The sequence below is a fragment of the Pezoporus flaviventris genome, unplaced genomic scaffold, assembly GCF_033815535.1.
Source record: "Pezoporus flaviventris isolate CSIRO_AGI_PZ_B2104156 unplaced genomic scaffold, CSIRO_AGI_Pfla_v1 ptg000007l, whole genome shotgun sequence".
Classification (NCBI taxonomy): Eukaryota; Metazoa; Chordata; class Aves; order Psittaciformes; family Psittacidae; genus Pezoporus; species Pezoporus flaviventris.
Genome location: NW_026892555.1, coordinates 96,424,054 through 96,451,528, shown reverse-complemented (window position 1 = coordinate 96,451,528; position 27,475 = coordinate 96,424,054). Strand labels below are relative to the sequence as shown.

The 27,475-nt window shown below is 40.0% G+C and overlaps 1 protein-coding gene across 3 annotated transcripts in view; it reads left to right on the top strand.

The window, feature by feature from the left end:
* Positions 1-27,475, top strand: part of SLC66A2 (solute carrier family 66 member 2) — a 74,621-nt gene that overhangs the window by 17,582 nt on the left and 29,564 nt on the right. For 2 of the 3 annotated variants that reach the window (XM_061449608.1, XM_061449607.1), the window contains exons 3-4: positions 5,523-5,656; positions 9,996-10,049. In XM_061449608.1, coding sequence (XP_061305592.1) covers positions 5,523-5,656; positions 9,996-10,049 — 188 coding nt within the window. The remainder of the gene's footprint in view (positions 1-5,522; positions 5,657-9,995; positions 10,050-27,475) is intronic. The other variant, XM_061449609.1, reaches the window with a different exon arrangement.

Genomic DNA, 27,475 nt, shown 5'->3' with positions numbered 1-27,475 from the left:
TGAGGTGGTTGATCACCTTGGATAAGCTGTCCTAGGCTGTTTTGAAGCTGTGGGCTGGCTTCAAAGCCTACTGTGGCATTTGAACTCAGCTGTGATCAAGACAGACATACCTTCTTGGTTCATGTGGCCTGCAGTCTGACAGCTGACTAGCTTTGCATTGTCATGGTTGAGAACAGGAACAAGAAGGCGGGTGAGAGTTGTAATCAGTTGGGGGTGGAGGATGCAGAAAAACTTACTTGTGAGTTCTCCCTCTCCCTTATATTTTTAATACGGAGCTTATGGTGAGATAAATTGTGATGTCTTTTAATATTAAAATCAGAATACCTAGAGGAAAGGGAACTGCAGATTTCTTAGAAGTCAGCAGTAGGCATTTTTACTTGTAACTTGAGTTAAGTTCAGCCAAAAGTATTTAGACTCTCTTCAGTTCCCAGAGGTTTTTTTCAGTTTTGCAGTCCATAAAATGTTTTATGTAGTAGTATAATACGGTTTGTATATTTTCCAGGAATATTCTTTCCAAAGTTTTTGAGATGCAATTCTGCGGGCCTAAACCTCATACAGCAATGTCATAGAAATCCAAACAACAGAAAATAAAGTGGTGCAATTTTGCAGTTGTTCTCATAAAACAGTTGGCTTAAGACAAACTGGAAACAAGTTCTGACTGTCAGGGAAAAGATACAAACTATGGAGTGTATTATTTTTGGACAAAGGTAACCCTCTACCCGTTACACTTCAGTTCACCTGAAACAAAATGGGCTATGAAAACTGAAATGTTAGTAGAACTCAGAGCTCTCGGTGCCAGAGGCAGTGGAATAAGCTTCTTGTTCTGAGTAGAAGTTTACTGAGACAAGTATGCAGCTGAAGTTAATTTATAGGAAAATGATAGATTTGCTGTTGTCTGGGGTAGATACCTACGTATTTATTTTTCTGTAAAACCTGCAGTCCTACCTGGGGATCAGGTCCTTGCTGTCAGGTGTTTCTTTGGCTTCAGAGAATGGGCCAGTGGTATCTGTTTTTAGAACTTCCTGTGGGAAGGAGAAACTTTTGCTTTTAAGACTCCTGTCACTAAAATAGATCTTTCCAGCTTTCACCATGTGAGGAAGGTGGGATGATGCTATAAACCAAGCTGACAGAATGACTACAACTTTGAAAGATTAGATTACATATGGTCTGTTGGTGGAATCTTGCTCAGATATTGAGAGCAAAAGTGTTATGCAATTCCTCCTCCTTTTTATAAATGCCAGTGAACAAGGATAAAATACACTGCTCTTTTGTAAAGCTGTAAAGTAGGATTTTGTATGCCAAGTGAGAAGCTTGTTTTGGATGCTCCATAAAGTCCTGGCTGTTTATGTGTCAAGTAGAAACTCGTATCATGAGATCCTGTTGTAAAACTAGTTTGTTCCTTGTTCTTCTTGCTGATTAAGTTCTGTAATTTTAATGGGCTGTCTTTCAAGACAGCTGCCATGCTGCTACCTTGGGCTATTATGTCATGGCCCTGGTGGTGTGTGCAGTATCCCGCATGCATTCTATGTTGCCTTAGAATCTGTAACTTCCCAAAGAGCTGGAAAAGTTGACCTAGGTCAGTGAGGCCTATAGTAACTTCAGAGGTTTCCACTTTTGCAGTGAGTGGAATGGTCTCTCTGACATCCAGGAGTGTAGGTGAGGGAGATGGTGATGAAGTTGCACCAACAGCAGTCAGTTTCTTTCCAGAGGTGTCTCAGATGAGCAATCCTTTCATGTTCAGTCTAGATTGGGCTTCTTTTGCACAATTGTCATTTGCTATTTTGAGGAGGCCCAGCACTGGAATAGCAGGGTTACTGCAATGGGATTGAATCATACTGATGAAATGATGTAGTTTTCTCAATGACGAGTTAGTCTCTGCTCTGACTTGAATGTTTACTTCTGTTTATCACCCTGAATGTGCATTAGTCATTTTAAGGCTGCTGAAATACTAATAAAATATAAATCCCCTCCATTATTTGCACATTAGAGTTCTTTTTGTTTTTACAGTATTAAATAAACAGTGAAAAAAACTCTTTGTCTCTTTGTAGTCAGACATACGAAGTCTGAGTTCGCTGAATACTCCATATGTCACTGTTCATTTTAAGTGAACTTCTTTATGGTAGTTGTGGGTGAAAATGTGGAATAATGATGGTGAGCCCCTCATTCCAGGACTTCAGAGTTCTTTTCCACAAGCCTGTTCTAATATCCTAAGGCTCTTCCATATTTTATAATGTACTTTAAAGTTCCTACTCTCCCGGCTCCTGCTTAGGCAAAGATAGGAGAAACATCTGCAAGGCAGAAGCTAAACAGAACGTGGAACAGCATGCTCTTCCTGCAGGGCTTGCATCTTAGAGTGCTCCTAGCTCAGGATGGCTTGAGGAGTCTTAAACTGGATTAGTGTTGCTTTGACAGGCCCTAATATCAATGCAAAGTAGAGTAAGCAGCTTGGAGTGGTGTTTGTTGGCCATGATCCTGAGCAAAATGAGTGTACTGGCTTTACTTTTAAAGCTTCAAGAATGCGACTGTAGTTCTTGATGCTGGTATTCGTCTCAGTCTTGTTGCACAGGTCATCTGTTTGCTCTCTGCCTGTTGGTTTCTATGGCAGCTGTTTGATTTCCTGTAGACGTGACCTAGCTTAGAGGGTCTTGTTACCTGCAAGACTCGGTTCTGGGGAGGTGTATTTCATGTGAGTATGTTTTGTTGTGTAATCTTTATTGTCTTTGGCTGGAGGGTTGTAAAAATATTTAGGTGTTGTGCATTGTTTGAAGTCCCTATAAGGATTTTGAGATTAACAGTTTACCTCTCATGTGTTGTGAATTTTGTTTCACTGTTTTTTTATTTATTTTTTTTTTAACTTTTCAGTTTTTAAGACAATCTGCAGCAATACTTCCAGTCTTGTTTCTGGTAAGGCTGTGGTGATGGCAAATTGTTATGATCAGACAGCAGGTGGCCATACTTAGGTGTGTTTGTAGTGGGTGGCTTTTAATACTGCAAGCAATACTTTTGTGAGGCACCCATTACTGAATTGCAAGTAATCTCATCAGCAGGGAGAAATTAACCTTGCAGTGACCTGTGGCTGGATTTACCATCATAACAGCTTCTAGCTTACTGTGCTGTTAGCTCAGCACATCTTATATACATGACTATCTTTTTACATGCAAATGTATTTGTAATTGGAGATGTTTTTTCTGAACCTGATGTAAACAGTTTTAAGTGCTCTGTAGTTCTGGGTAAGTCTTTCCCACATTTGTTTTCCTTATTCCCTGAATAAAAGACAAATATAGGAAAAGTGAATTCCAGTAGTTCAGGGAAAGCTGGCCACAGTCAGCAACGCGGGCTGAATGAGCTTTGGGATCATGGGCATAGGCTAGCCTAGGCCAAATTTTCATTCTTCTCCCCTGCATTTTCCTAGTAGAGTGAAAGCCTTATCCAGAGTGAGCTCTGCCTCTGATTACATGCAGCAGTCATGCTCTTTATTCTCTTCTTCATAGAGTCTTCTGCTTTTTTTAGTAGGTCTCATGTGGCCTACAACAAATCCATTGATGGTAGAAAGAAGGAGGGACTACAGTACATGGAACTGCTATTCTTCCTGTAGGTTCTGGTTGTGCCTTTGACAGTGGTGTGGAGGCTGAAGGTGTCATACTTTTCCTTAGCTGTATCCCATTAGGAAGGAAATACTTGACTCTTTTCACTGTTGTGGGCTGCTTGCATGTTCTGCACAGGAGGATTTCCAAGGAAGCTAGTCAGGGGCTTTCCAGTCTCTCTCCTATTTTCCTTAGTAGTTGACTCAACAAGAAATCTCTCTGGTGAAATGGCTATAGTGAAAATGCAGTATTGTGTGAGAATGCAATGGTGAACCTAATTGGTTTTTACTGCTGTGTAGCTCTACCATGAAAGTAGCCAAGCTCAAGAAATTATATTTTGCCAGGGTGCTATAAACCAGGAACTGTCAAGAGGACGGCAGTGGTTGCCATGCCTGCGAAGCAGCATGGTGTAGTCGGAGAATGGCCTTGATAACAGTGCTGTGACGAAGTTTAGAAAGCCTGTGCCTCACGATGTAGGCTGAAGGAGTTGGGGAGCATAGCGATGCGTTTTCAGCAAATCCCTTCCTCAACAAAGAATCATAGAATAATTAGGGTTGGAAAGCACCTTAAGATCATCTAGTTCCAACCCCTCTGCTGTGGGCTGGGACACCTTATGCTAAATTGTATCACCGAAGGACTCATCCAGCCTGGTCTTGAACACCGCCAAGGATGGAGCATTCACAACCTCCCTGGGCAACCTATTCCAGTGCCTCACCACCCTAACAGGAAAGAGTTTCCTCCTTATATCCAATCTAAACTTCCCCTGTTTAAGTTTTAACCCGTTACCCCTTGTCCTTTCACTACAGTCTCTAATGAAGAGTCCCTCCCCAGCATCCCTGTAGGCCCCCTTCAGGTACTGGAAGGCTGCTATGAGGTCTCCACGCTGCCTTCTCTGTCTTCAAGGTGTAAAATCTGGCTGAACTGATGATCACAGAGAAGCAGCTCACCATGATATGCATGCAGCCTTCCTATTGCAAATCTAGTACACTTTGAGGACTGCACATGAAATACTTCCATCCTTTACCTTTAATGCGCATACTGGATGTGTCTGGTGCAGATTGCTGAGCTTTCAAGTAATGCAGAAAGAGGAGCTCAGAGCATCACTGGTCTTCACTGAAGAGTCTTATTTTCTTGTGACAGAACCTTGTGCAATCACATAAGGGTAAGCTCTTCAATCAAGATTGGCCACAAACCAAGTTCACGTTCCTGTTTTATGTGCAAGAAGGGCTCAGTAATTCCCACCTGCTCACATTATAAGCATCCTCTGTGAGCAAGCAGAAATTGCATTGGGGGAGGGCACGAGAGAACAAATGATGTATCTTCAGTTCCCACATACTTTAGGCTTCCCCCAGCTGTGGTCCAGACCTGATCTTTCCACTCTGTAGGAATATTTTATATTAAACCTAGCAAGCTAATAGCTGTGAGTATTTATTTCTTTATAGGGCAAGTGCTATTGTTTTTATGACTTCATCTTAAAATGAAAAATTAACAAAGGTAAGTTTTGCATAGAAGTCCTTGTGAAATATACAGAGTGTGTATGTGGAGAGGACGTAACTGGTATTAATGCGACATAACTGGTCTCTCTGTACTGTCTTGACCAATCAATGAATCTGATTCTCCTTTCAAAATAATAGGTTTGCTGCTAGCTTTGGAAATAAAGACTTAAGCTTCTGGTTTCAGAATTTCTGGGATCAGTCCGCAGAGATGTTGTAATAAAGTTCTCAGATAGTCCTGTCAAGGGGAGTATGACCCTGAGCTACTTACTGTATGTGCATCTAGATTTGGTTGGTAACTTTCTCTTCCTCAACCTTTCATACCTGTTACTGTTAGGATTTCCTTTTTCAGGTGCTTAGGGTCAAAGAATGAAACTAACTGAGTACAACACTTGTCATTTTTGAGACGTTTTATATATTTTCTTTTCCTTCTTATTTTTTTCAGGTTTGGAAGGCATTTTGAATCCCCTCTGTTGTGGCAAAGCATTATAATGATCATTACTATGTTACTGATGCTGAAACTGTGCACTGAAGTACGCGTGTCCAATGAGCTAAACATAAAACGCCGCTCTTTTGCAGGTTAGTGACGGGAACTGTCTTTTTGCAGGATAAATGCTTTTGAAAGCATGGTGCACTGTTACTTTGGATAAAAATTCTCTCCGAATTGCAGTCCAGTCTCCTCTCTTGATAATTTGGTGTAGCACTTCCTGAACTTCTTTTTTGAAACTGCTTTTTGAGGGATAAATATGTAAAGCTGTAATTTTATCTCAGATGGGTCTTGGCTCAGTCTAGAAATCAGAGTTCTCCTTAATATTTCACACCATGTCCTGAATATAGAGCTGGCTGTTATGCCATTGTGGTAGCCTGGATTTTTTTTTTTGTTATTTTTTGTGTTTTGGGTTTTTGTTTGTTTTGTTTTGTGTTTTTTTTTTAAGATCTTGGCCAGAATAGGAAGTTATTTTCTTCACCTGTACTTTGTACTAAGTTCTTGGGTATGATCATACACTATTACCTGAAATTTTATTTTGCATGCAAATACTTGCTTTTGTACATAATTTAATTTTTACTTACAGAGTTATTTGCTTCCAAAATAGGAGGTGCTGTCATATCATGATTGCCAAACTGTCTTTTTGTATACTGTTTCTTTGGGCTTTAGTGTGGGATTAGTTTGGGGATTTACGGGAATTTTCATGTGGTTTTTTAATTTTGGTTATTTGTTAATTTTTAGGCATTGATAATTCCAGTCGGGGCCAGAGTAGAATTCCTTGTTTGATGTTCAAGCTTTGTGGAAACTCTCTGCTTTTTTTCCTTTTCCCAGATAAAAAATGCAAGAGGAGTAGTTTTTGTGTTTCTCCTTGTTGACTTTGACTTAACATTTTAAGTTACAGCTTATTAACAACAAGAAGAGAATTAATGCTGTCAGCTTTTTGTCAGTTGTTTTGCCAATAGGAATGGATAATTTATTCTCTCCATCTGTTCTCTTCCCTCACTCCCTAATAATTGAGGGTCTGATCCAGTTCCAGATATGCACAGCCATCATTAGAAGGCAGTAGCTACTGGCTCTGCAGTAGGGTAATTTATGTAATAGCTAGGGAAGCGACTTTAATTCCTGCTCATTTTGTATTGTGAAACTTTTCAGGTAAGTGAATTCATGTGGAATGGGAGCTGGACTCCAGCTCCCAGACACAAGCTGTGGCATTCACAATGGTTCTTGGTCTGCCAGGATGAATGACTTCCAGCTAGACTTAGCAGTAGTTAAAATCCAGAAGGCATTTGGGAGGGGCATGTATGCTTTCTCCCTCCTTTGCTCTCTACGCTAGCATTTTCTGAAGGGGCAGAAAGGTTTCTCTGTTTGCCTTTTCTGAGGGGATATGATCCTCGTGCACATTTACACACACAGTCTTGCAGGCTCGTTTGGTAACCTTTGAACAGAAAGGGAGGCTATTCAGTTTAGTATGTAGCCCTATTTAAATAACTCTCCCTGAAAGACATACAGTCTCCTTAAAGGATAATCAGTCTTTTTGTTACCAGGTAATGGAAAGTTCTCAAGGTTGCATTAAGTCATTTGACCCCTTTCTTTTTCCTGAAACTCAGTTTATATGTTTAATTAGAGAGACTGATTTTACTTACTTAGGGACCTTTATTATTTGTTTTTATTGAAATGCTTGCCTCCTCCCACAAACTTTGAGAACAACTAAAGTCTTCTTACTTGTGATTGTTATTTTTTTTTTCTTTTTACTAAAGGCCAGCTGTAGCACGATGGCTCAGAATAAGTATATCAATGCGTACAAAGCTCTTTTTTAAGACAGATAGGTTTGTATTTTAAGCACAATATGAGTAGGAGTGAGATCGATGTTTCTAATCCTATACTAATCTTATCTCCCGATTTTTATGGTGATCTATGCAAGTTGATAAGTCTGTGTACTTAACTTTCTTTCCTCATAGCTTGTTGGGGTAGTGAGAAGTTATGTTTGAGGTCAGTGTTTTTGATTAACCTTGCAGAATTCTGAGGGGAAGGTGCACTATTTCTGTATGTAATATAGTTTATTATTTCTCACATGGCTAGTCTTCAGTTTAAACATTTTTCTTCTTTAATTTCTATCCTACCTCTGAATGTTTCTTCAAAATAATCCAAAATATTTAGAAAGTGAGTAGAATATTTCAGTGGAAGGGGGCTTGCTGGTTTCTTGCATTACTATTAAATGTGATGTTTCCCCTCTACTCTGTTAGTATATGTCTACCAGTGTGTTTTGAATTATGTGGGAATTGCCTTTTTTCTCCTGTTTTTATTATTCTCACAGCTAAGGTCCCTTTAGTAATAACTAGTTCAGAAGGAACCTACTTAAAACTTCTTGAAGCATTAAGGAGCAGTCTTTCCTAATCCTGTGTTCTCTAGCCTGTTTTGTGCTGTTAATGGATTAAAATACATATCAATAGCAATTCAGAACATTCACATAAAGCCATTCAGTCAAAATGTTTGTACTTTCTTTTATAGCGTAACTAGCATAGCATGAAAAATAGAGTCTCCTGAGAATCTTACCCAGTAATGTTTGATTATTTCTTACAAGCTCTACATAGAGAACTTGTTAGGAAAACTCACATAATCTTTTATTTTTTTCTCTCAGTGGCTCTCAGTTATGAGATTCTCTCTCCTCCTTCCCCCCTCCCTTTTTTTTTAGTCTGGCAGTGAAAGCAAGTTGAAAGTGGCAGAGCCCATCTTGTGCTACACTGACTTTTTGTTCTGGATACGTAAACTTTATTATGTGCTGATTGAAGGCAGAGTAAGTCCTCTTTATGTATGAAACTGTTTTGTTAAGCTTGGACTGTGTAGTTTGTTTTTAACAGTTCTGAACTGGGGGGAGGACACAACACATGACATGACAAAAACCAAACTAAGCCAAGCAAGAAAACAACAAAGTATTCTAATTTTATTTTAAAACCTCCAATCATAGTACAGTTCTTTCTCCTGCATATGAATACTTAGAAAACTGTATGAAGAAGTCTGCAGATTAAATCAGCAGGCATGAAAAAATACTTCCTCATCTTTTATCTTTTATTTAACATCACTTTAATTGCATCTTGACTGCTTTAATGCAAATGTCCTGGTGCCATTATTGTTATCACAACAGGTCTCATTATTCATTGCCCACTTTTAAATTGGTGTCTGTGCAGCTGTATATACCCTATGTTGTTGGCTCAGTACAGAAAGGTAAGGTTCAGTGGCAGTTTCTTTTGTTGTAGTTGGTTTTGTTCAAAGCATTGTAGTATTTCTGGGGCATGATGATGCTACCATGCTAGAGAGCTAAATATTGAAAGCAAAATGTGCATGTCCTATGTCTTGACTCGAGAATCAAGAGGAAGCTGAAGCAAGGTGCTCAAAGATAAAGATAATTAAAAACATCTGGTCACTCTTGAAAACATTGGCAGGCCAGAGCAGTCATTTCATATTCTTGGAGGGACAGACACTCTCTGCAAGACCCTCTTTTTCTTTCCCCAGATAAGGCTTCTGCACCTCTCCAGCAAAGAATCAGTTTCATTTCAGGCCCAAGACATTGTGACAGATTTCTAGCTCCCTGAATGTATAAACTATACTGAAAACCAGTGGACAGCATTTGTTAAAAATGGGCTTTTGGGTGTCTCTTCTTATATACAGCCCAGGCTCCCCGTGTAGAACATGGGCTCTTGTGTTTTTACATGAAGACGATTTCCTCTGGTCACTCATCCAGTTTTTCTTCCAACTGCTGGTTGTCTTAATCGGCTTTATAACTTGTGTCTTATTATAGTACTTTGATCCCTTGAAGAGCTCTGTTTTTGATACTGGAAAGCACACTTGCGTAGTATGTGGTTTTCAGCTGGTGGAAGAAGGCTAGAGTGAAAGAATTTAGCATGCAGATTGGTGTCTTCTTTGTCTTTCATATGATTGACTAAAGTGCAGGTTTTCTGAAACTTTTAGAGCAGCGTTTTGCATGGGAGGCAAGGCAACTGTATTGGCTAGCTGATTATACATATATATCTACACATTCAGTGTTGCTGAGATAACAGCTTGTTTTCTCTGGTTGTGAAACATAGATAAAGAAAAAGCTAAGCTGTCTGTTTCACTGTTTTAAGCCTTCATTTTCTCCCACAGGTACATTGCTATTGGGTTGTGCATTGAGACTGTTTTGGAACTTCCTACCGCTTGACCCTATCTCAACATCATGGGGTGGGAGTTTTATAGAAGGCATGGGAACTAAGATTTCTGGCATGTTTTGTTTTGGCTATAACTTTTTTATAAGCAAAATGTACTAACTGACTAAACTATAACTAAAGACCCACTGTTGTATTTAATCATACAAGTCTGTTTGTCTTTCCTTCCTTTTTCTTTTTTATTTTCTTTTTTTTTTTTTTAATTTTTCCCCCTCTACTGTTTTTTATGTAGCTGCAGATAGTAAGGATGAAGAAATCAAAGCACCTCCCAAGAGATCCTATCTGGGTATGTACTGGACAAACCCATTCTGCATGAAGTTGTCGCCTTGACTACATATTTCATGCTTTGCTACTTTTTGTAAACATTTTTTTAAATGATTGCATGGTCATTTCCATAAAGAATGTTTGCATTAGCTTTTCTTGACATACTAAAACTGGTGGGTTTTTTTTGATTGTTGTTGTTTTGTTTTTAAATTTTCCCTTCTCCACTTTTTAACTTTCTTCATAGAGGAAAAGATGCTTTCAGCTCTTATTTCGGAAACCATTTTTCTGAAGACAGTGGAATTCACCATGTTTTGTGTCAATGATACCTTCCTTTTTCCTTCCCTGAGCTAGACAAGCAAAATACTACATGATACAGGGATCTGTCTCTTTGGACTCACATTTCTCCTCTTCCAGATCTGAGTCTGAAGGAAACTATGAAAATACAGGAGTATCTTTTAGTGTTGTTCAGAATGCTACTAAAGAAATTTCCCACAATGCTTCATGTTCAGGCAAATCAGCTGCATCCTTGTGAAATTTTCTGGCTTATTCCTCTTTCATTAGAGCAGCCTCAACATTGGTACTTGGGAATTAGTAACACTTAAAGTGAAATCTTCCAATCTTCTGTTTCAAAGTTGGAATCTATGCTTTTTAATTTGCTTAAAGAAGAGGAAATATTAGGTGCAAACCAGCTTGGCAGTATTTTCAACTCAGTAGTTTGGAAAGACAGTTTATTCAAGTCATGGTAATTCTGTTTTAAATTAGTTGAGGCTTAGCGCTAGGGAAGTTATGTTGACTAGAGACACAAAAGTTCCCAAAGTAAACTTCTGGACAGATTTTAATTGAACTGAGTCAGAATCTCACATTTATACTAAGTTATGCTGTGTTGCAATACTCGAGTTAGCAAGGGGTCAACTGAAAAAATAGAAGGTAAAGAAGAATATTACTGGTGCCGAAGGAGAGCCTTCACTTCTGTATTTGTCAACACACACAGTTAATTAGACTGGAGTTAGCTCTGAGGAGACTACTGAAGAGTAATATTGACCTGAGTGCTTTCTTGAAGGCATATGGCCATTCCTGCTAAGGTTAAACTCCCTTTTAATGATTCATCTTCTGAGTCTCCCCTTTCAGATTTAGGGGCAAAATACACACTTTGGGAAATTTACCTTTTTGGGTCCAATGACAGAATTTTGCAAAGCACCTTTTCCTTTTGTGTTTTCAAACCAATTTTTTTTTTCCCCCTGGACTTGGTATCAAACTGTTTTGTTTTTCTGTTTGTCTTTAATTCTAATTTGTAGTCATTCTCACTGGCTTGCAACACTAACCGATGGAATGTAACCTTTAAACGGTCCTGTGTTCCTTGTGCCAATATTCCTGTTGTCTTTCACTAGTATTCATTAATGCTTTATTTATAGTGTGAGACCTAGAAAGAGTTGTCTGTGCTCCTAGTTATGATTGAGTGGGTTATTTAAAAAGGCTTCAAGTAGTTAAAATCAAACAGAAATAAGTAACTGATGTGATCTTTTACTAGTTTCAGATATTTTTGTCTTTTTTTTTTTTTTTTGTTAAAAAGTGATGTGCTTGGTAGTTTATAGGTTAAAAAGTTGAGGCTTGTAGAAAAAAAGCACCTTACCTTTTAATCCAACTGTTTTAAGTTTGAAATATTTGGTTAATAAATACTACTTCAAGTTCATTTTGGAATTGCTTGGCAAAATGGGATGAATTGAGTTATCACTAAGAAAAACAGGTCAGTCTTGCGCTACTGCACAGGATTTTAAAGACTGGGTTGCGCAAGTATGTTGAAATGTGGTAATTCTTATGGGTGTAAACAAATAGGAAATGTTTTGAGGTGTTTGGTTATCTTGTACATACAACATAATGTATGTATATCCTGGTTGTGTAAAGAGTAGGATGCATGATGCTTTACGTCGCAGCTGAAGTCATACTTCAGTTTACAGAGGGCTTCACTGAGCTATGTCCTGCAGTGCAGTGTTTTCTTACAGCTCTGGGGAAGATCACATAGAGATTAGGTAAGGGGAGTATTTGCCATATTTCCACCTGACAGTGCATTCTCATAATGTCTTTTAATGAGTTTTGATTAAACTTTTTTTTTTTCCCTAGAAGAATAAATCAGCTTTTTCAGTTCACCTGTTTATTTCAGTGGTGTAAAATGTTCTTCAGTATTTTTTGAGGCTTCAGAAACCATTATATTATGATTTTTTTTTTTTGTTTTGGGTTGGGTTTTTTTTTCCGATTACATAGTAAAACCACTGTATATTGTGTTTGTAATTGAAGATTGACTATCCATGAACACTCTTTTGTTGTAGAACTATTCATCTGAAGGCGTACTAGTCAGTCTATGAATTTTCAACTTGTTAGATGCATACTGAGGCATTTGTTTGATGCCTCTCTACTAATAGTAACTGAGCTCCTGCAGTGCTGTCTGGAATTGCTTTTAGGTACGTTTCCTCGTCAGGAATCCAGCAAGCCACTTAATGCCACTGCTTTATCCACATGTTATCTGAAAAAGCCTTTATCTGGCACATGACTCTGAAAACTGACTTTCTAGCAGTCAGTGCTGAAGGGAGTTGAGAGTGGGGGGAAGGGGAGAGCTGAGTGAGGGAAGGTTGCTGCAGTTTCACTGAGCTGCAATTTCACTGACCTAAGTAAAATAACTTACAGTGTTGTAGGCCCCAGAGTGTAGGGTTTCCTGATTTCATACAGAAATAAAATTATTCCCCTTTTTCTGGGGAAAGGAAGGAATCAAAAAGAATTAAGTAGCTCCAGTTCTGAAGGGATAATACTTTATTCCCTTTTTGTAATGGAAGTATCTAGTTCTACTTAGTACCTGCTAGCATTTGATGGCTGCTGCAGAGACTGAGCAAAGCTGCATTCGTCATGTTCGTCATGTTTAGAATAAATTCGTCATGTTTAGAATAAATGTGGATAAATGTCTTAATCTATTACACTAAAAATACAAGTTTCCTGTATGTATTTTGAGCTATGTGTGTGTTGGAGTTTGTTGGGGCAGAAGTAACAAAACCACTAAACAAGGCATTGTTCCCAAGAGGCTGTATCTTTTGAAGTTTGGACTGGTCTCAGTGGTGTGGCAGGCAAGCCTCAAAGTGAATGGGACTTTTTTTTTTTTTTAATTTTTTTTTTTCTGAATTGATGTTTAAACATCTTGAAGGACACTTCTGCTAGATCTAGGTAGACTAGAGATAATGGCTTTGTGATGACAGAGGGTAGGTTTAGATGAGATATTAGGAAGAAGTTCTTCCCTGTGAGGGTGGTGAGGCCCTGGCACAGGTTGCCCAGAGAAGCTGTGGCTGCCCCATCCCTGGCAGTGTTCAAGGCCAGGTTGGACGCAGCTTGGAGCAACCTGGTCTGGTGGAAGGTGTCCCTGCCCATGGCAGGGGGTTGGAACTGGATGAGCTTTAAGACCCTTTCCAACATAAACCATTCTGTTAGTATCTGCAAAATAATGAAGATAATGTGAACTAAGCAGGTACAGTCATTGCTACATGGTTTCCATGGGCAGTGTGACAGGCTTGTGAATAACTCACACTTTCAGCTCTTCCTTTGTCTGCAGTCTTTACTTAACTGGGGGTGTCAGTTGGTTTGTGATACATTGTTGGCATACTCTAGAACAGCACTAACACGTTGCATGGAATCCTAGAATCATTTAGGTTGGAAAAAATCTTTGAGTCCAGCTGTAAATCTAACATTGCCAGCCAAGTCTACCACTAAACCATGTGCCTGAGTGCCTCACCTACATGGGCCATGAAGGTTGTGAACTTTATTTAATTGGTGCTCTGGCTCCCTTTGAGTCCAGCAGGGTGTCTGGCTTGCAAGGGTGCAGGTATGCTCTGTGATTTTCTGTGGGTGCTCTGTCAGTAATACGCACAATGTGCTTCTCTGTCCTCGTGCTGACGACCTGAGCAGAGTGCAGAACCAGTTTCCCTTAGGCAGTTGTGGGTAGCGCTTTGGTTTCATTGAAATTATGTGACTTTTACACTACACTTTCTAATAGCTGAGTTCCCTGTACAGCTGCTGTGTAGTTGAATACGTAACGAAATCATACCTGTTGCTAGGATGCACACCACCACTGTGTGTGCGTAACTGCACACAGACTTGAAGGGATTTAGATCCCTTCTTTCCAGGATTATATGCATTATATGCAAGAGTGCCTTTGTTGATCTTCAGGGGAGGGTATCCAGGAGAGTTGGGTTATAATGGTGTCTGTGTGGCTAGGATGCCAAAAGGATGGATTTTTTTTTGGTATTAATGGGGTTCTAGTTGTTGAGGAACTCTGGTCTGCTTTGCCAGAGGAAATGGTACCTGGCTACATTGGCACTTTGGTTGTAGTTCTGTGTATGGTGGGGGCAGTTATTTTCCCTCATCTTTCTCTGCATGAATATTTGGATCTTTTCAGGAGACAAAAGAAAATAAGAAATGGGGATTCTAAAGATGAAGTGGCATTTTTCAGTTCGTTGTAAGTGAATAATTAAGTTGAAAGCTATAATATCTTTTTGTTTTTTTAAATACATAATTTTTGTTTCTTATTAGTTTAAATTTAAATTTATCTACTTAAATTCTATATTTCGGAGAGATATTTTGCTTTTAGAAAAGGCAGCAGGTAAGGGAGGAACCAAACAGTAATTTATGATTGTTGAGGCCTCCGTGCACCTATGACCTCTGACTGGTAGTTTGCAGTTTCCTTGACATGAGAGACCAGAAACACCCCCCCCTCTCCACGGTGAGCTGGTGGCATGAGTATGGTATGTTTGCTGCATGCCTGTGTGCTTGTTACAGGGTAGAACATAGAGCTCTGTGTGAAAGTACATTTCTCACCACAGTGCAATATTGGCTTTTCTTTTAATTTGATTTCCTGTGTTGGAGAACACTGGCCCACATGCCTGTGTGGGAGATCCAGGAGGGGAGAAGGGGATTTGCAATAAATAAATCTGTCCACAGGCTGACAGATGCTGTGGTGAGGGATCTAGGTGGGCAGGTTGCTTTGGAAATGCATGGCATATAGCACATTTAAATGCTAGAGGAAAATGGTGGGATGCCTGAGAATAAAGGTGATCACCAGCTGTTTTTTTCTCCTGGGAGACATGGTTGAACTTGGCAATAGAAAGGGAGGAGATTGACATTACCTGTATGAGTAAGTATGAGGCAATAGCTTCCAAGTCTTAAGATGATTTCAGGTGTATTGCTGCATTAATGAGCTATGGACATAATGTCAGTAGTTGTAGTAAAGCTACAGGGAGTAACATGCCTGTCCCTGTGTTGTGGGCTGTTGCTAAGCAGCTGAGCCCCACATAGCTGCTAGCTCACTCACTCCCCCACCGTGGGAGGGGAGAATCATAAGGGTAAAAGTGAGAAAACTTGCTTTTTGAGATAAAGATAGTTTAACAGGTAAAGCAAGAGCTGTGTGCACAGGTGAAGCTTATTTTCTTTGGAATTCATTCACTACTTCCATTGGCTGATAGGTGTACAGTCATCTCCAGGAAAGCAGGGTAACAGTTACTTGGGAAGCAACTGTTACTTGGTTAATAGTTACTTGCAGAGACAAACTTCCTAACTCCAAACATCCCCTCTTTCTCCTTCTAAGCTTGCTGCTCATATTTTTTGTGATCACTTGTTCAGTAAGTGAGCCGGGATAGGCAGGATGCAAGAACAACCACAAAAACATGGATGAAATACGGAGTGAATTTATTAAAGAGTATTTATTGTGAATATTTTACATTCAGTGATAAATGTAAGTAACATTCTTGGACTTTAAGGGCTGCATTGGAAGGTCATTGTAAATTGTTTTTTTCAAAAGGTTAGAGAAATTGGAGCTGCCACCTGCAGCTTCTTTCGGTTCTTAAACTGAAACCTCTAAAGCCTTAATAGCTGGAGGGATTATCCTTTTCTCGTGCCTCATGTGGGCAATGACATTTTGCTTTGCTTGTTATTGTAATGCATACAGTAACTTGTAGTCAAACTGGTTCATCATTGTAGTTTAAAAATCTACCCGTTCTTAATCTGAGAGACCCAAAGTACCTCTTGGTAAAGTGAAATGTGCTCTGTTTTTAAATTTTAACAGGTTAGCTTTGAACAGAAGACTGGACTTAATGTCCTGCAGAGGGCTCTTCTGATCTGAGCTACTGGGGGACTGTAAATAAAATATTCCCTCTGGTGTTCTATGAGACCCCCACATGCAATTTGAAAATACCATCCTTTTGTTTCTTTTACTTCTACTTCTGGTGTAGGAGATATATATATATATATATATATATATGTTAGCTAATGAAGAATACACTGTGTTCTTAATTTTGTTAGTTGTATTATCTTTGCAATGTTTTGCATCTCACATTATTTCATTTGGTTCCTGTCATTGGTGGTAGTCAGACCATAAGCATCTCTATCCCTTTTAGAAGGTGTTACATGGGTTTAGTAGTGATCAGGGCAGGGGACCTGGAGGATGGTGTTATATTTTTGAGGCTACCACATTTTATAATTGTTATTTAGCTACCTTTTAGCAGCTTATGGGTGGTGGGGAAAACAGCTAGACAGAGACTTGTAAAATCTTTACTGAGTCATAATGGCTTCAGTAAGATGCTATTTGGTGGTAGAACAGTTTGTTCAGACCTGAGTTAAGGGCCTGCTGGACCCTCCTTTTGTATCAGCCTTGCTACTGCTTTTGAATGGCTTCAGCATGAAAATGGGAGCAAGCCATTCTTTTTATTTACTTCAGTGATCTGCCAAGTTGAATGTAGCCTGTTGTCCTGGGAACCCAGGACACCTGTAAAGGGCCCATGCCTATTCTGAAAGCCTACTGGCTAAAAGGAAAAAGGGGATGGACAGGCAGGGCATGGGTGCAGGTTAGGTGGAGTGAGCGAGGCTTGTACAGTGGTGAGGCCTTTTGTTTTCCGTGCAGCATGAAGTGCATGCTGCAATGGTTGGGGGAGCTGGGAAAGAGAAGTACAGCTGCTGTTCATTCAGTCTCTCTTAAAAAAAAACCCACCAAAAAACCCCCACAAAACTGAAGTGGTCAGGGAAAAGAAAAAACCCTTATCTGCTAGCAGGAACTTATATTCCTTTTTTTCTTAAATTGAGGAAAAACTGTCTTAGCACTGGGAGAAAAGAGGGTGATGGTGAAGGTGGCTCTCCAGCTTGGCATGAGCAGTATTACCAAGAGGTATCAGAAGGCAAAGCTCAGCGCTGTTTCTGGAATGTACTGCTCTGGTTTCTCTCTGGCTCTGATTGCTGTGGTGCCCTTTTAGCAGCCTCTGTGAGGCCTGTCACCAAGCTGTAGTCCTGTGGAAAGAAGACGGCTTAAGTAGGGTCCGTTGGAAGAACTGTGTGGTGGCAGTACTTCTGGCACAAATACCGCTTCTTGATGGTGGTGTGGTGGGGAAGTAAACCTGGGAATAAAATGCGGATTTTGCTTGTGCTGCGTGTAATTTAACTGGAGGAAGGGGAGCTCATAGCAACATCTAGCCACACGAGGGTGCTCTTGGGTTTCCAAACCTTGCCTGCTGAGCAGTGCTTGGAACCTGGGAGATCAGACTGATCTTGTTGTCAGGGCTGCGGTGGTAACTGGAGAAATTGTGAAAAAACAGAGTTTTTGAAATAAAATTTTCCTTCGTGGTTGGAGCCAGACTAACTAGATGCTTTAATGACATTAGTGATGAAACATCTGAATGTTCAAATACAGCCAGTTTGTCTGCCTATTCCTGCAGGGAACACCTATGCACAGAGGTGCTGCTTCACTTTAGCAGGTGTGAGAAGCTTTTGAAGTTTCAGACTTCTTTAGCTTGTCACATGCCATTGTATACTTGGTCACATCTAGATCTGAATAGTAAGATTTGTTCTTTAAACTAGGTCGTAGAATAATTTGGTTTGGAAGGAGTTATGTGGTCCCTTAGAAGCAGGGATGAGGTTGCTCAGGGCCTTGCACAGGCAAGTTTTATGTCCAGAGGTACACTCTCAGATAGCAGCAAGAAGCCTCTCTTCTTAAAGCTGAACAAACTTTGTTCTTCATGTATACCATGTACCTCAGCCTTTTGATCATCTTGATGACCCACCACTGGGCTCATTCCAGTAGGTATGCCTTTCTTGTACTTGGGAACTCCATCCAGGTACAGTCTTGCTGGTAGTGAATAGAAAGGAATAAAGACTTCCCTCTGTCTGTTAGCCATGCACTTGCTTAACTGTACAGCCCAGTAAGTGATCAGCTGCCTTTGCAACAAGGACACACTGCTTAATTCTTCTTAAATTGTCTGCTAGGCTACCCTCCACTAGTCTACAAAGCTGCTTGCTAGCGAGTCAGCCCCTAGCAGCTGTACTGTTACTCCTTCCCAGCTGTGCAGTAACCCTGAACTTCATGGTATTACTGTCAGCCTGTATCTCCAGACTAATAGCCATTTGAATAGTAATGTTGTCCCTCAGTCTGTGATGCACTCACCTGAATTTCATGAACTTGCCATTGTCCAGGTTGTTAAAAGATGTTGGAGTCTTGCCCTAGTAGTGAACAGTGCTGTGATATTTTGTGGGCTGTCTTCTGACTGGTCATAAATCGTATGGTTTTCCTTTGGGAGGGAAAATTCTTTAAGCCTGATGATCCAGACAATTTTCTACCCTTTTTATTGACCACTTACCAGTTGGTGTTTTGAAGATTCAAAACAACAATTGAAGTTGTTGCTAATGAAGATACTGTAGGAGACTCAACAGCCTTGCTAAAGGTGCTGTAAACAACATATACTGCTCTCCTCTTGCCTTTAAAGCCAGTCTTTTCATAATAGAAGGCAGTCAGGTTGCATAAGGTATGGTTCGCCCTTGGTAAATCTATGCTGTCTGTTCCTAGTCACCTTCTTGTCCTTCATGTGCTTTGAAGTGACTGCCACGAGGACTTGTTCCATAATCATCCTATAGATGAGGGTAGGCTGGCTGGCTTGTGGTTCCCTGCTTCTTCCTCCTTGAAGATAGGTGTGATTTTTTAATTTTTTTTTTACTTTCCTTGCCCCCAGTCATAGAGAACCTCTCCCAGTCACCATGACCTTTCAGAGATGATAGAGCAGCCTTGCAAAGGCATCAGCCTGCACCCTCAAAACCCTCAGATGCTTCCCATCTATATCCCATGACTTGCATAAATCTATCAATTTAGGTGCTCTCAGACACACCTTCCTGTTCTGTGGGTACTGCTTCACTCCCTCAGCTTTGCTAGTTGGGTTTAGGAACTGTAGAGGGCAGACCTTACCAATGAAAGCACAGTAAATCATTGCTAATGCAGGAAGGCAATAGGTAAGTTTAAAGCTATGTTGAGAATTGTTTGTCTGACTTTCATAGTGACATCCTGCTTTGCTGCTTGTCTGATGCCTTTCAGTTTCTGTAAGCAAAACAAGTTAGAAGACAAATGATGATTTTTCAAGATGATGGCCAAGTTGCCAGTTCAGTGCAAAAGGTGTAAATAATGAAACATTTAAAGGGTAACTCAGCAGACTTCAGAATAAACTTCTAAGCTGAGGTGATTTTAGTTGTTAGTACAGATGCATTGATAGGTTGATAGATCTTTTTCTTTTCCCTAAGTGGTTTGTAACACTGAATGACATGATGTGTGATTAAAGAATTGCTGTTGCCCAGTGCTGTGTGCTCAGACATAATGGATTGTCTAGACAGCTTGCTAGGGAAAAGAATCCTGACTGCATCATGTTTTTAGGATCTTGTTATAGATCCTGGCACATCCACGTTTTGTAGATTTCATATATTTGAAAATAATGTTATCTTTACATTTATGCAAGTGGCATAGAATCAACAGTTTAACACATGAACACATCAGCAGAGTCAACATATCAAGAGTTATGTCCTGGACTGGAAGAAGATGAGGGCATAGACTGCACTCAGTTTCTGCTGTTCATTCTTGAACAGGGGCTCCAAGCGAAAGACAGATATGTTGTCACCCTAGAAAGTTCATTTCATGTGTTGAAGCCCTGTGGGCCTCATTTGCTCAGGACTTCAGCTTCTGTTTACAGATTTAGTCTGTTGGAAATAAGCCTACTGAAATAACCATACCCACTGCAGTATATGGAGTGGGAGAAATGGACAATGAGATCACCCAGAGTCTAATACTTTGAAGTGCTGAGCTGGGTGACAGCTTTCACTTGGTCCCAATTAAAATGGTGTTACAAGGGGCTGGGGTTACAGTAGGCTGTCTGAGCTGGCATAATGTGCTTATGAACTGTTTGTGGAGGTGATGCTCAAGGTAGAATCTGATTGTTACACTCAGCCTGATTTAATTTTTCATTACATTTTATCCTGTATATTTTATTAGCTGCCTTTTACTTAAAGTGCACTGGGAATATGAAGTTGATACTTTCTATTAAGTGAGAAATAGGGAATATATTTAATAAATCTATGCTTTGAAAGCTCTTATTTATAAACAATGACATGTTAACAAGATGTTTCCTTATGCTGCACATTGAAAGGCACTTACCACTGAAGCATAGGTGCTTTGCCATTTTCACTGTTGTATGAAAGGAAAAAAACCCCTTTTCTATTTGAATGCAAGTGTTGTGTTTTTAAGCTGTAATGCACTACCTGACCATTTTCTTGGCTGAAAACAATTAGGGTTAGCTTTATTTTACTGAAAGATTGCCATCCTTCCCCCACTCTACTCTTACTTTGCAAATAGTGATGCACAAAGATACAACTATTGGAAAAGGGGTTTCAAACTCTGACAAGGGGTAATGGGTACAAACTGGAACACAAGAGGTTCCACTTAAACTTGAGAAGAAACTTCTTCTCAGTGAGGGTGACAGAACACTGGAACAGGCTGCCCAGGGAGGTTGTGGAGTCTGCTTCCCTGGAGACATTCAAAACTCGCCTGGACACATTCCTGTGTAACATTATCTAGGTGTTCCTGCTCTGGCAGGGGGATTGGACTAGATGATCTTTTGAGGTCCCTTCCAATCTCTAGCATACTGTGTATACTGTGTGTGTGTGTATGAGGTTTCAAGTGAGAAAGAAGAAAGACCTTTGCTACATTCCAGTTAGCCAGTCTTCCTGGGCTGTTCACTTTTGTGAGATGAAACAGGAAATTCCATTTTATATTCCAGCTCTGAGGCAGGAACACTCAGCAGTGGAACCTAGGTTCTCCGTGTCTGTATTGCGTGGGATTGCTGAGGATGAATCTCTGCAGGGGGACTGAGGTGCTCCTGCTTTCCTGTATGTTCTTGACTCCCTGTTGTAATCACAAAAAGGATGCATGCAATTGGTGCAGTTTTGCCCTCACCCCCATTTAGTTTGTGCCTGCCTCTGTCCCTGAATGCTTCTAGCCTTGTCAAGACTGGAGCTGAAACACTCCACTTGTACAGGCTATAAGCTGGTATCATGGCGCTCACATGGGATGCGAGAGACTGAGGTGGAGGTTCCGGCTTGCACAGATAACTTCGAGTGTATTAGTCTGAGCAAAGCGGCTCTGACGGTCCCCTGGGAAGCCAGATACAGGCAGGAGAGAGGGGCCCCGGTGGGAGCCTGAAGGAAGCATACTAGCCCTTATGCTATTTAAGTACTCATGTTCCCTCTTTGAATGTACATAGCTGGGAGACTATGATTTCCTTCTGACTTTGAATGGAGAAACAGCTGAAATCTCAGTGTTCCCATGAAAGAAAAAGGCCTCCTGTCTTGTTCTACCCAAGACTTCCCGAGTTATCCACAGAAGCTGAAGGCAGATGGATCTGTCTCCATTGTCTGAGAAGGACCTGAATCCCTGAGATGAATACTGCCACCTGTGGTCTTGGATTCAGCAGTGCATCATGGAAAGCGCCTCTGCCTCGCTAGGCTTCACTTACTAATTTTCTTTGGCGGCAGTAAGTTCACAGTTACTTTTATTCATGTTTATTTATTTTTGGTATTATTTTATGAACCTGCAGGCCCAAGGCATGCTGAAGAACAAAAACCAAACACCCCTCTGGTGTGAATGCCAGATTGTCACTTCTGATGTTTGGTGGTTAACAGGTGCCCAAAGAATGACTTACAAATGCTGAAGAGAAGATTATTTTTTTTTTTTTTTAGTGAATTATTTGTTGGTTCTGTTCCTGTGTGTTGAGGAGATGGGCTTCATTATGGAAAATGGCACAGACATTGGCATTTCGTGTGGAGGCTGTTTGATGGGAATGCTGCAGTAGCACAGACTTGAGTATGTATAGAAGTTATTAACTAAACACTCCTGCTCTGTTGTACTGTTGACAGTATAAGAAATTTCTTTCTTTTGAACTCTGTGTTTTAAGTATCTTTTTCCTGTGCCCATCCTCTGTCTCATCCTGAGACATGGCAGTCTTTCGAAGTCAGGCAGTACATCATCTTATTCTCCCATCTCCTTGGCTTGATACTTTTTACTATTTCATGCACCCTAAATGAATATTTCAGAAGAGGTGATTACATTAGATATTGTGACAAAATATTTAGACATTTGGTGGTGTGACAGTGCAGTGTTGAGCACTGCTTAGCTTACAGCCACATTTGAGATCACAGCCTGGACTGCTGGAGGGTTGTATAGGAGATTGTGTCAAGGAAGAGACAGGATTAAGGTGGAAGGATTTTTTTGAAAGCCGTATCAGTTCCTGAATTCACTTCAGAGTCTTATCGCACAAACAGTTATTCCTGCTTTAAGGCCTAAACCATCTCCCTTTGACTTCTGAAGACTAGTTCAGTGAAGCTGGGATGAGGAAGGTTGTTTTGGTTGAAAATTGATTTAGAACAGAACTGTGGAGCAACTTTAAAAAAAACCTAAATGCAGTGTTTTGTATTGAAGGATCATTTTGTGGAAATGTGCTTAAAAAAAACCTCAACGAAGTAGACATTATTTTTAGATAGATTTTTAGCAAAATTCATTCACTGATTTTATTTTTTTGTTCTGTGGTCATCTCATCCTTTTATACTTTCAGTCACCATTCAAAGACACAGAACAGAGCAAGTATTAATTGCTTCCCAGTCAGTTTCTTACTGTTTGAATAAATGAGATACTTTTATTAAGCTAAACTGAAAAAGTGAAAAAATTATTCTTGCAGAAGCAGATAAAGCTGTCTAAGATCTGGTTCTAGTGCATCAGCCTGAATTCTTTAGATTCAGTATTTGACTCATTAAAACTGCAGTAGATGCTCAGTGATTTAAATGATTATTAATAGAGTGGCAAACATAGGCCTCATGAGGAGCATGCCTAAGCACATTTTAAAATTTCGATTTCTTTTTCAGAATAAATATTTTCAACTTCAAATTTTTGTGTTATCTTGTTACTAAAAGAATTATATGTGATGTCTGTCTATATGAGGAGATGACATGATACTGAGCAAGGTTGGGGAAAAGAGGATATAACTTTGCTGTTCATGTGAAGGTGCTTCCTTTACTCTCTTGGATTAACAGCAGAAAAGTTGTAATTTTTCAGTGAATCATGAATTTATGGTGAGGGTCCAGATGTACTTGGTCTCCATCCAGACACACAGATTGCTAGTAATCAGCATATTTTCTTCCTTGTGGAGGGAGCTATACCACCACTATTCCTGAAGATATGAATGTCTCCTTTCATATGCATTTATTATGTGCCCTACTTTCTCTTTGCTCTGCTCCATGATCAGTATGCATTACATTTACTGCATCAGGATCCTATGTTCCCTCCCATGGGTAACGATAAAAATCCAAACCCCAGAATTCAGTTCTGGCAGATTTATTTTTACTTGTATTGTGCATTTAAAGAAATGGGTCTTGTTCATTTTGAACGATTCCGTGGAGACATAGTCAACGGGAGACAGATCCGAAGTATTTCATGGAAACATTTTTCATTTTTAATAGCTGCTTAAAGCTTTCATTTTTTACTTTACCCATTGCAACTCAAAAGCCTGGTGAGAACTTGGGAGAGGCAACATTTTAAATATTCAGAACGTTGCTGTTTCTTTGCTTAAGTTGTGTGAGTTTTGGGATTTTTTTCCCCCATCAAAATCAGTACCAATACTGCTGTTTCTAAAATACATAGGCTGCTTTGGTTTCTATACACACTTCAGTAGCCTTTGCAAGCTTGCTGCATTTTTTGTGTGTGAATGTGTGCATAGTTATCTTTAAAATTTAAAGACTACCTTCATATTTGTGATTATAAAAATTTTGCCATCCCCTCCTTACTTAAAGTGACCTTTTAGTAACTGTGACTTTGTAACTGTCACAAACTGTGCAGTTGTTGCTAGGTAACTTTTTTCCCATGTCCTTATCTCCTTTGAAAGAAGCAGCCTTTGAAAAGAAACAGTTGCTGGTCTTGAAATTCTCAGCTTCCTTTTGCCCACATTTTTTTTGTCCCTTTGTACAAGCCACCAAAAACTTGGAATGACTTCTTGCTTACATTAAGGTTTTACACTGCTGCCTTTCCCTGTCTTTTCACCCCTTTTCATGTAAAACTTGGGAGCAGTTATTTCAGAAAATGTCTTTTGCCTTAAATTAATTTTTTACCATGTCCTCAGTGTCCTCAGAGATGCTATTTACTCCCTCACGCTTTTCTTCACCCCTTGTTGCGAGGAGGTTGTAGTAGAAAAAGTAACTGTGCGCTCAGCGAACAGAGCAAACTTAATATTGAGATGGCTTAAAATATTTTTATCTAAAAGTTTCTCATTAAATCTCTGTGTATAGTAGATTTAAAGAACTGCTCAGTCTTTGAAGAAACTGTTTCTTCACAGAAGAACACACAAATTTAATGAGGAACTTGTGGATGGGACTATTGTTTGCAGCTCTTTTTTTTTTTTCTTTGTGGTTCACCTGTCATCATTGTCTGTGTCCCCTGCATTCCTGTGTATGGGATGTGTAAAGGATACAGCAGTGGAGGGCAAAGCCCTGTATCACTCAGCCAGGTAAAAAGGACTGTACCCTGTGGTGGTAGAATCATCTCACTGGTGAGCACTGCCACTGCGCTGTCTTCTGCCTGTTTTGGTGTGGAGTTTTTTTGTTGTCCTTTTTAAAAGTAGTTATATTTATAAAGGCCATAACAGCCAAAGTCTTTTGTCTCCAGCAGTGGCTGGGTGCTTCATCCCTGGTGGTGTTCAAGGTCAGGTTGGACAGAGCCTTGGGTGGCATGGTTTAGTGTTAGGTGTTCCTGCCCATGGCAGGGGGGGTTGGAACTTGATGATCTTAAGGTCCTTTCCGACCCTAAATATTCTATGATTCTATGTTTGGCAGCGATGCCAAGATATTCCTAATCCTTTTTACTGACAGAGCGGTTTGTGAGATTATGTTTTGAACCAAATAAGTGAACAGATCTGGGTTAAAATCCAGGCTTGTTCTTTTTTTTTTGTGTGTATAAAATCTTTAAAAACAAACAAACAAAAAAAAAGGCAGGATGGTGGTGGAAATTCTGGTGACTTCACAATGAGAAAAGCTTCAGGGAGCTGAACAGTTGTCCTGCTGTGGCTTGAAAGGAATGAGAGGGGCTTAAACTTCTGCTGGGAAATGTGAACACTTTGTGAATGCACACCTGCATCTACACCAAACTCTTCATGACAGAGCAACTTATTTAAATTTACTACCATTACCCTTCTTTCCACATCGAGGAAGATACATCGACTGTGGAGCATTAAACTGCAGACACAAAACCTTCAGAAACTGTGATATTCAGAAGTGCATCTTGCATAACAGCCACTGATCGTGTCAAAACAGGGATTTATAGTGCATCTTGCATAACAACCACCGATTGTGTCAAAGCAGGGATTTATCTGTGGTCAAACTAAGCAGCTGGGAAGCTGAAGTAGAAATCTGTGTCAGGGTAGCTCTGTCTTGTTTGGCTCTTCCAGTTACAAGTGCTGTAATCAGTAAGGCAGTCTGCAAACACCCGAACTCTGTACTGGTCTCTCTCCTTATAAATTCTTCCTGCTAATGCTATAAAGTAATTTGTGTGAGAAATTCCTCCTGTTTGGTCTCCATATACATCCATTAAATGATGTTAATGTTAGCAAATGAGAAGTGGTAGATTGAGATTTTTCTGCTACTGCTGGCTTGAAATGTGTGAATTGATTGTTGGGGTGAGGGTTGTCACTGGTGAATGGTCACATCTTCACAAACACACACATAAATTATTTCAATGAATTTGTTTGGTCAAAGTTGTTTGTTTGTGTTGCAGTTTAACCCCAGCTGACAACTAAGCCCCCCACACCTGCTCACTCATTTCCCCTGCCCCTTGGTGGGAGGGGGAGAATTGGGGGGAAAAAAGAGTGAACCCCATGGTTGAGATAGGAACAGTTTCATAGTTGAAATAAAGTAGAACATAATACTAATACTACTACTAGTAATAAAGGGAGATGATAAAAAGAGAGAAAACTCAAAACCAAAAAAGACGGTCAGTGATGCACAGCACAATTGCTCACCACCTAGAGCAGCTGTTGGTCCCTTCCAGGTGACTCCCCCCAGTTCAGATACTGGGTATGACGTGCTGTTGTATGGAATACCCCTTTGGCTAGTTTGGTTCAGGTGTCCTGTATCGGCTTCCTCCTGGTTTCTTGTGCTCCTCCCTGGCAGAGCATGAGAGACTGAAAAGTCCTTGACTTAGAGTAAGCACTATTTGGTAACAACAAACACTGGTGTGTTATCAGCATTGTTCTCAGACTAAAGCCAAAACACAGTAGTGCACCAGCTTCTAGGAAGAAAATTAACTCTATCTCAGCCAAACCAGGACAGGTAGCATTTATGCTGAGAGGAAACCTTCCTGACCTGATTGTGCCATAGCCTCATGATTGGGTGCTGACCTAGGACATGGAAAAAGCTAGGTGGAAGGTCCTAGTTCAAATCAGAGGTGTTAAAAATTTGAACTTATTTCCCAAATCCTGTCTGTATGTTTGCCTCTGTCTTTATCCTTCCCCAGATTTTCTAAAGTCTTACTTTTGTTCCAGCATAGAACAAAAGTCCAGGAATACTAATTATTTTTTTTAAAAAAAGGATTCTTGTTCATCAGCCTACCCTATTATTCTTAACTACAATAGATATTTGAAAGGAAACACTATGAAATGGAGTAGATTGTACAGTCATTTTGAGATATTAGCATCTTTGTAATGCAGTTCAGATAATTAAAGCATGTTTGACATTTTCGTGTGTTTAGTAAAGACTGGGCAGAGGAGAGAGGAAGTGAGAAAAAAGAGTGGAAAGCTTCCTAGAATTTCCTGCATGCTTATGGTGATTTTGAAGCATTGAACTACCAATACTAAAATGGGTCATTCTGAGGTTAACTGAGGCAATTGCCAAGAGGTGTTTAGCAGACAATATAACATGATTTTAGCAAAGGAGGCAGCTGCACAAGGCATTATTCTGTTTGGATGTCAAATTAGTGCAGCCCGTCTGGGGGCTAGAATTTGTCTTGGCTGGTGGTGGGTTCCCAGTAAACAAAGATTAAACTTCCCCAAAAATCCTAAATGAGTAGAGGAGTTTATATTTCTAGGA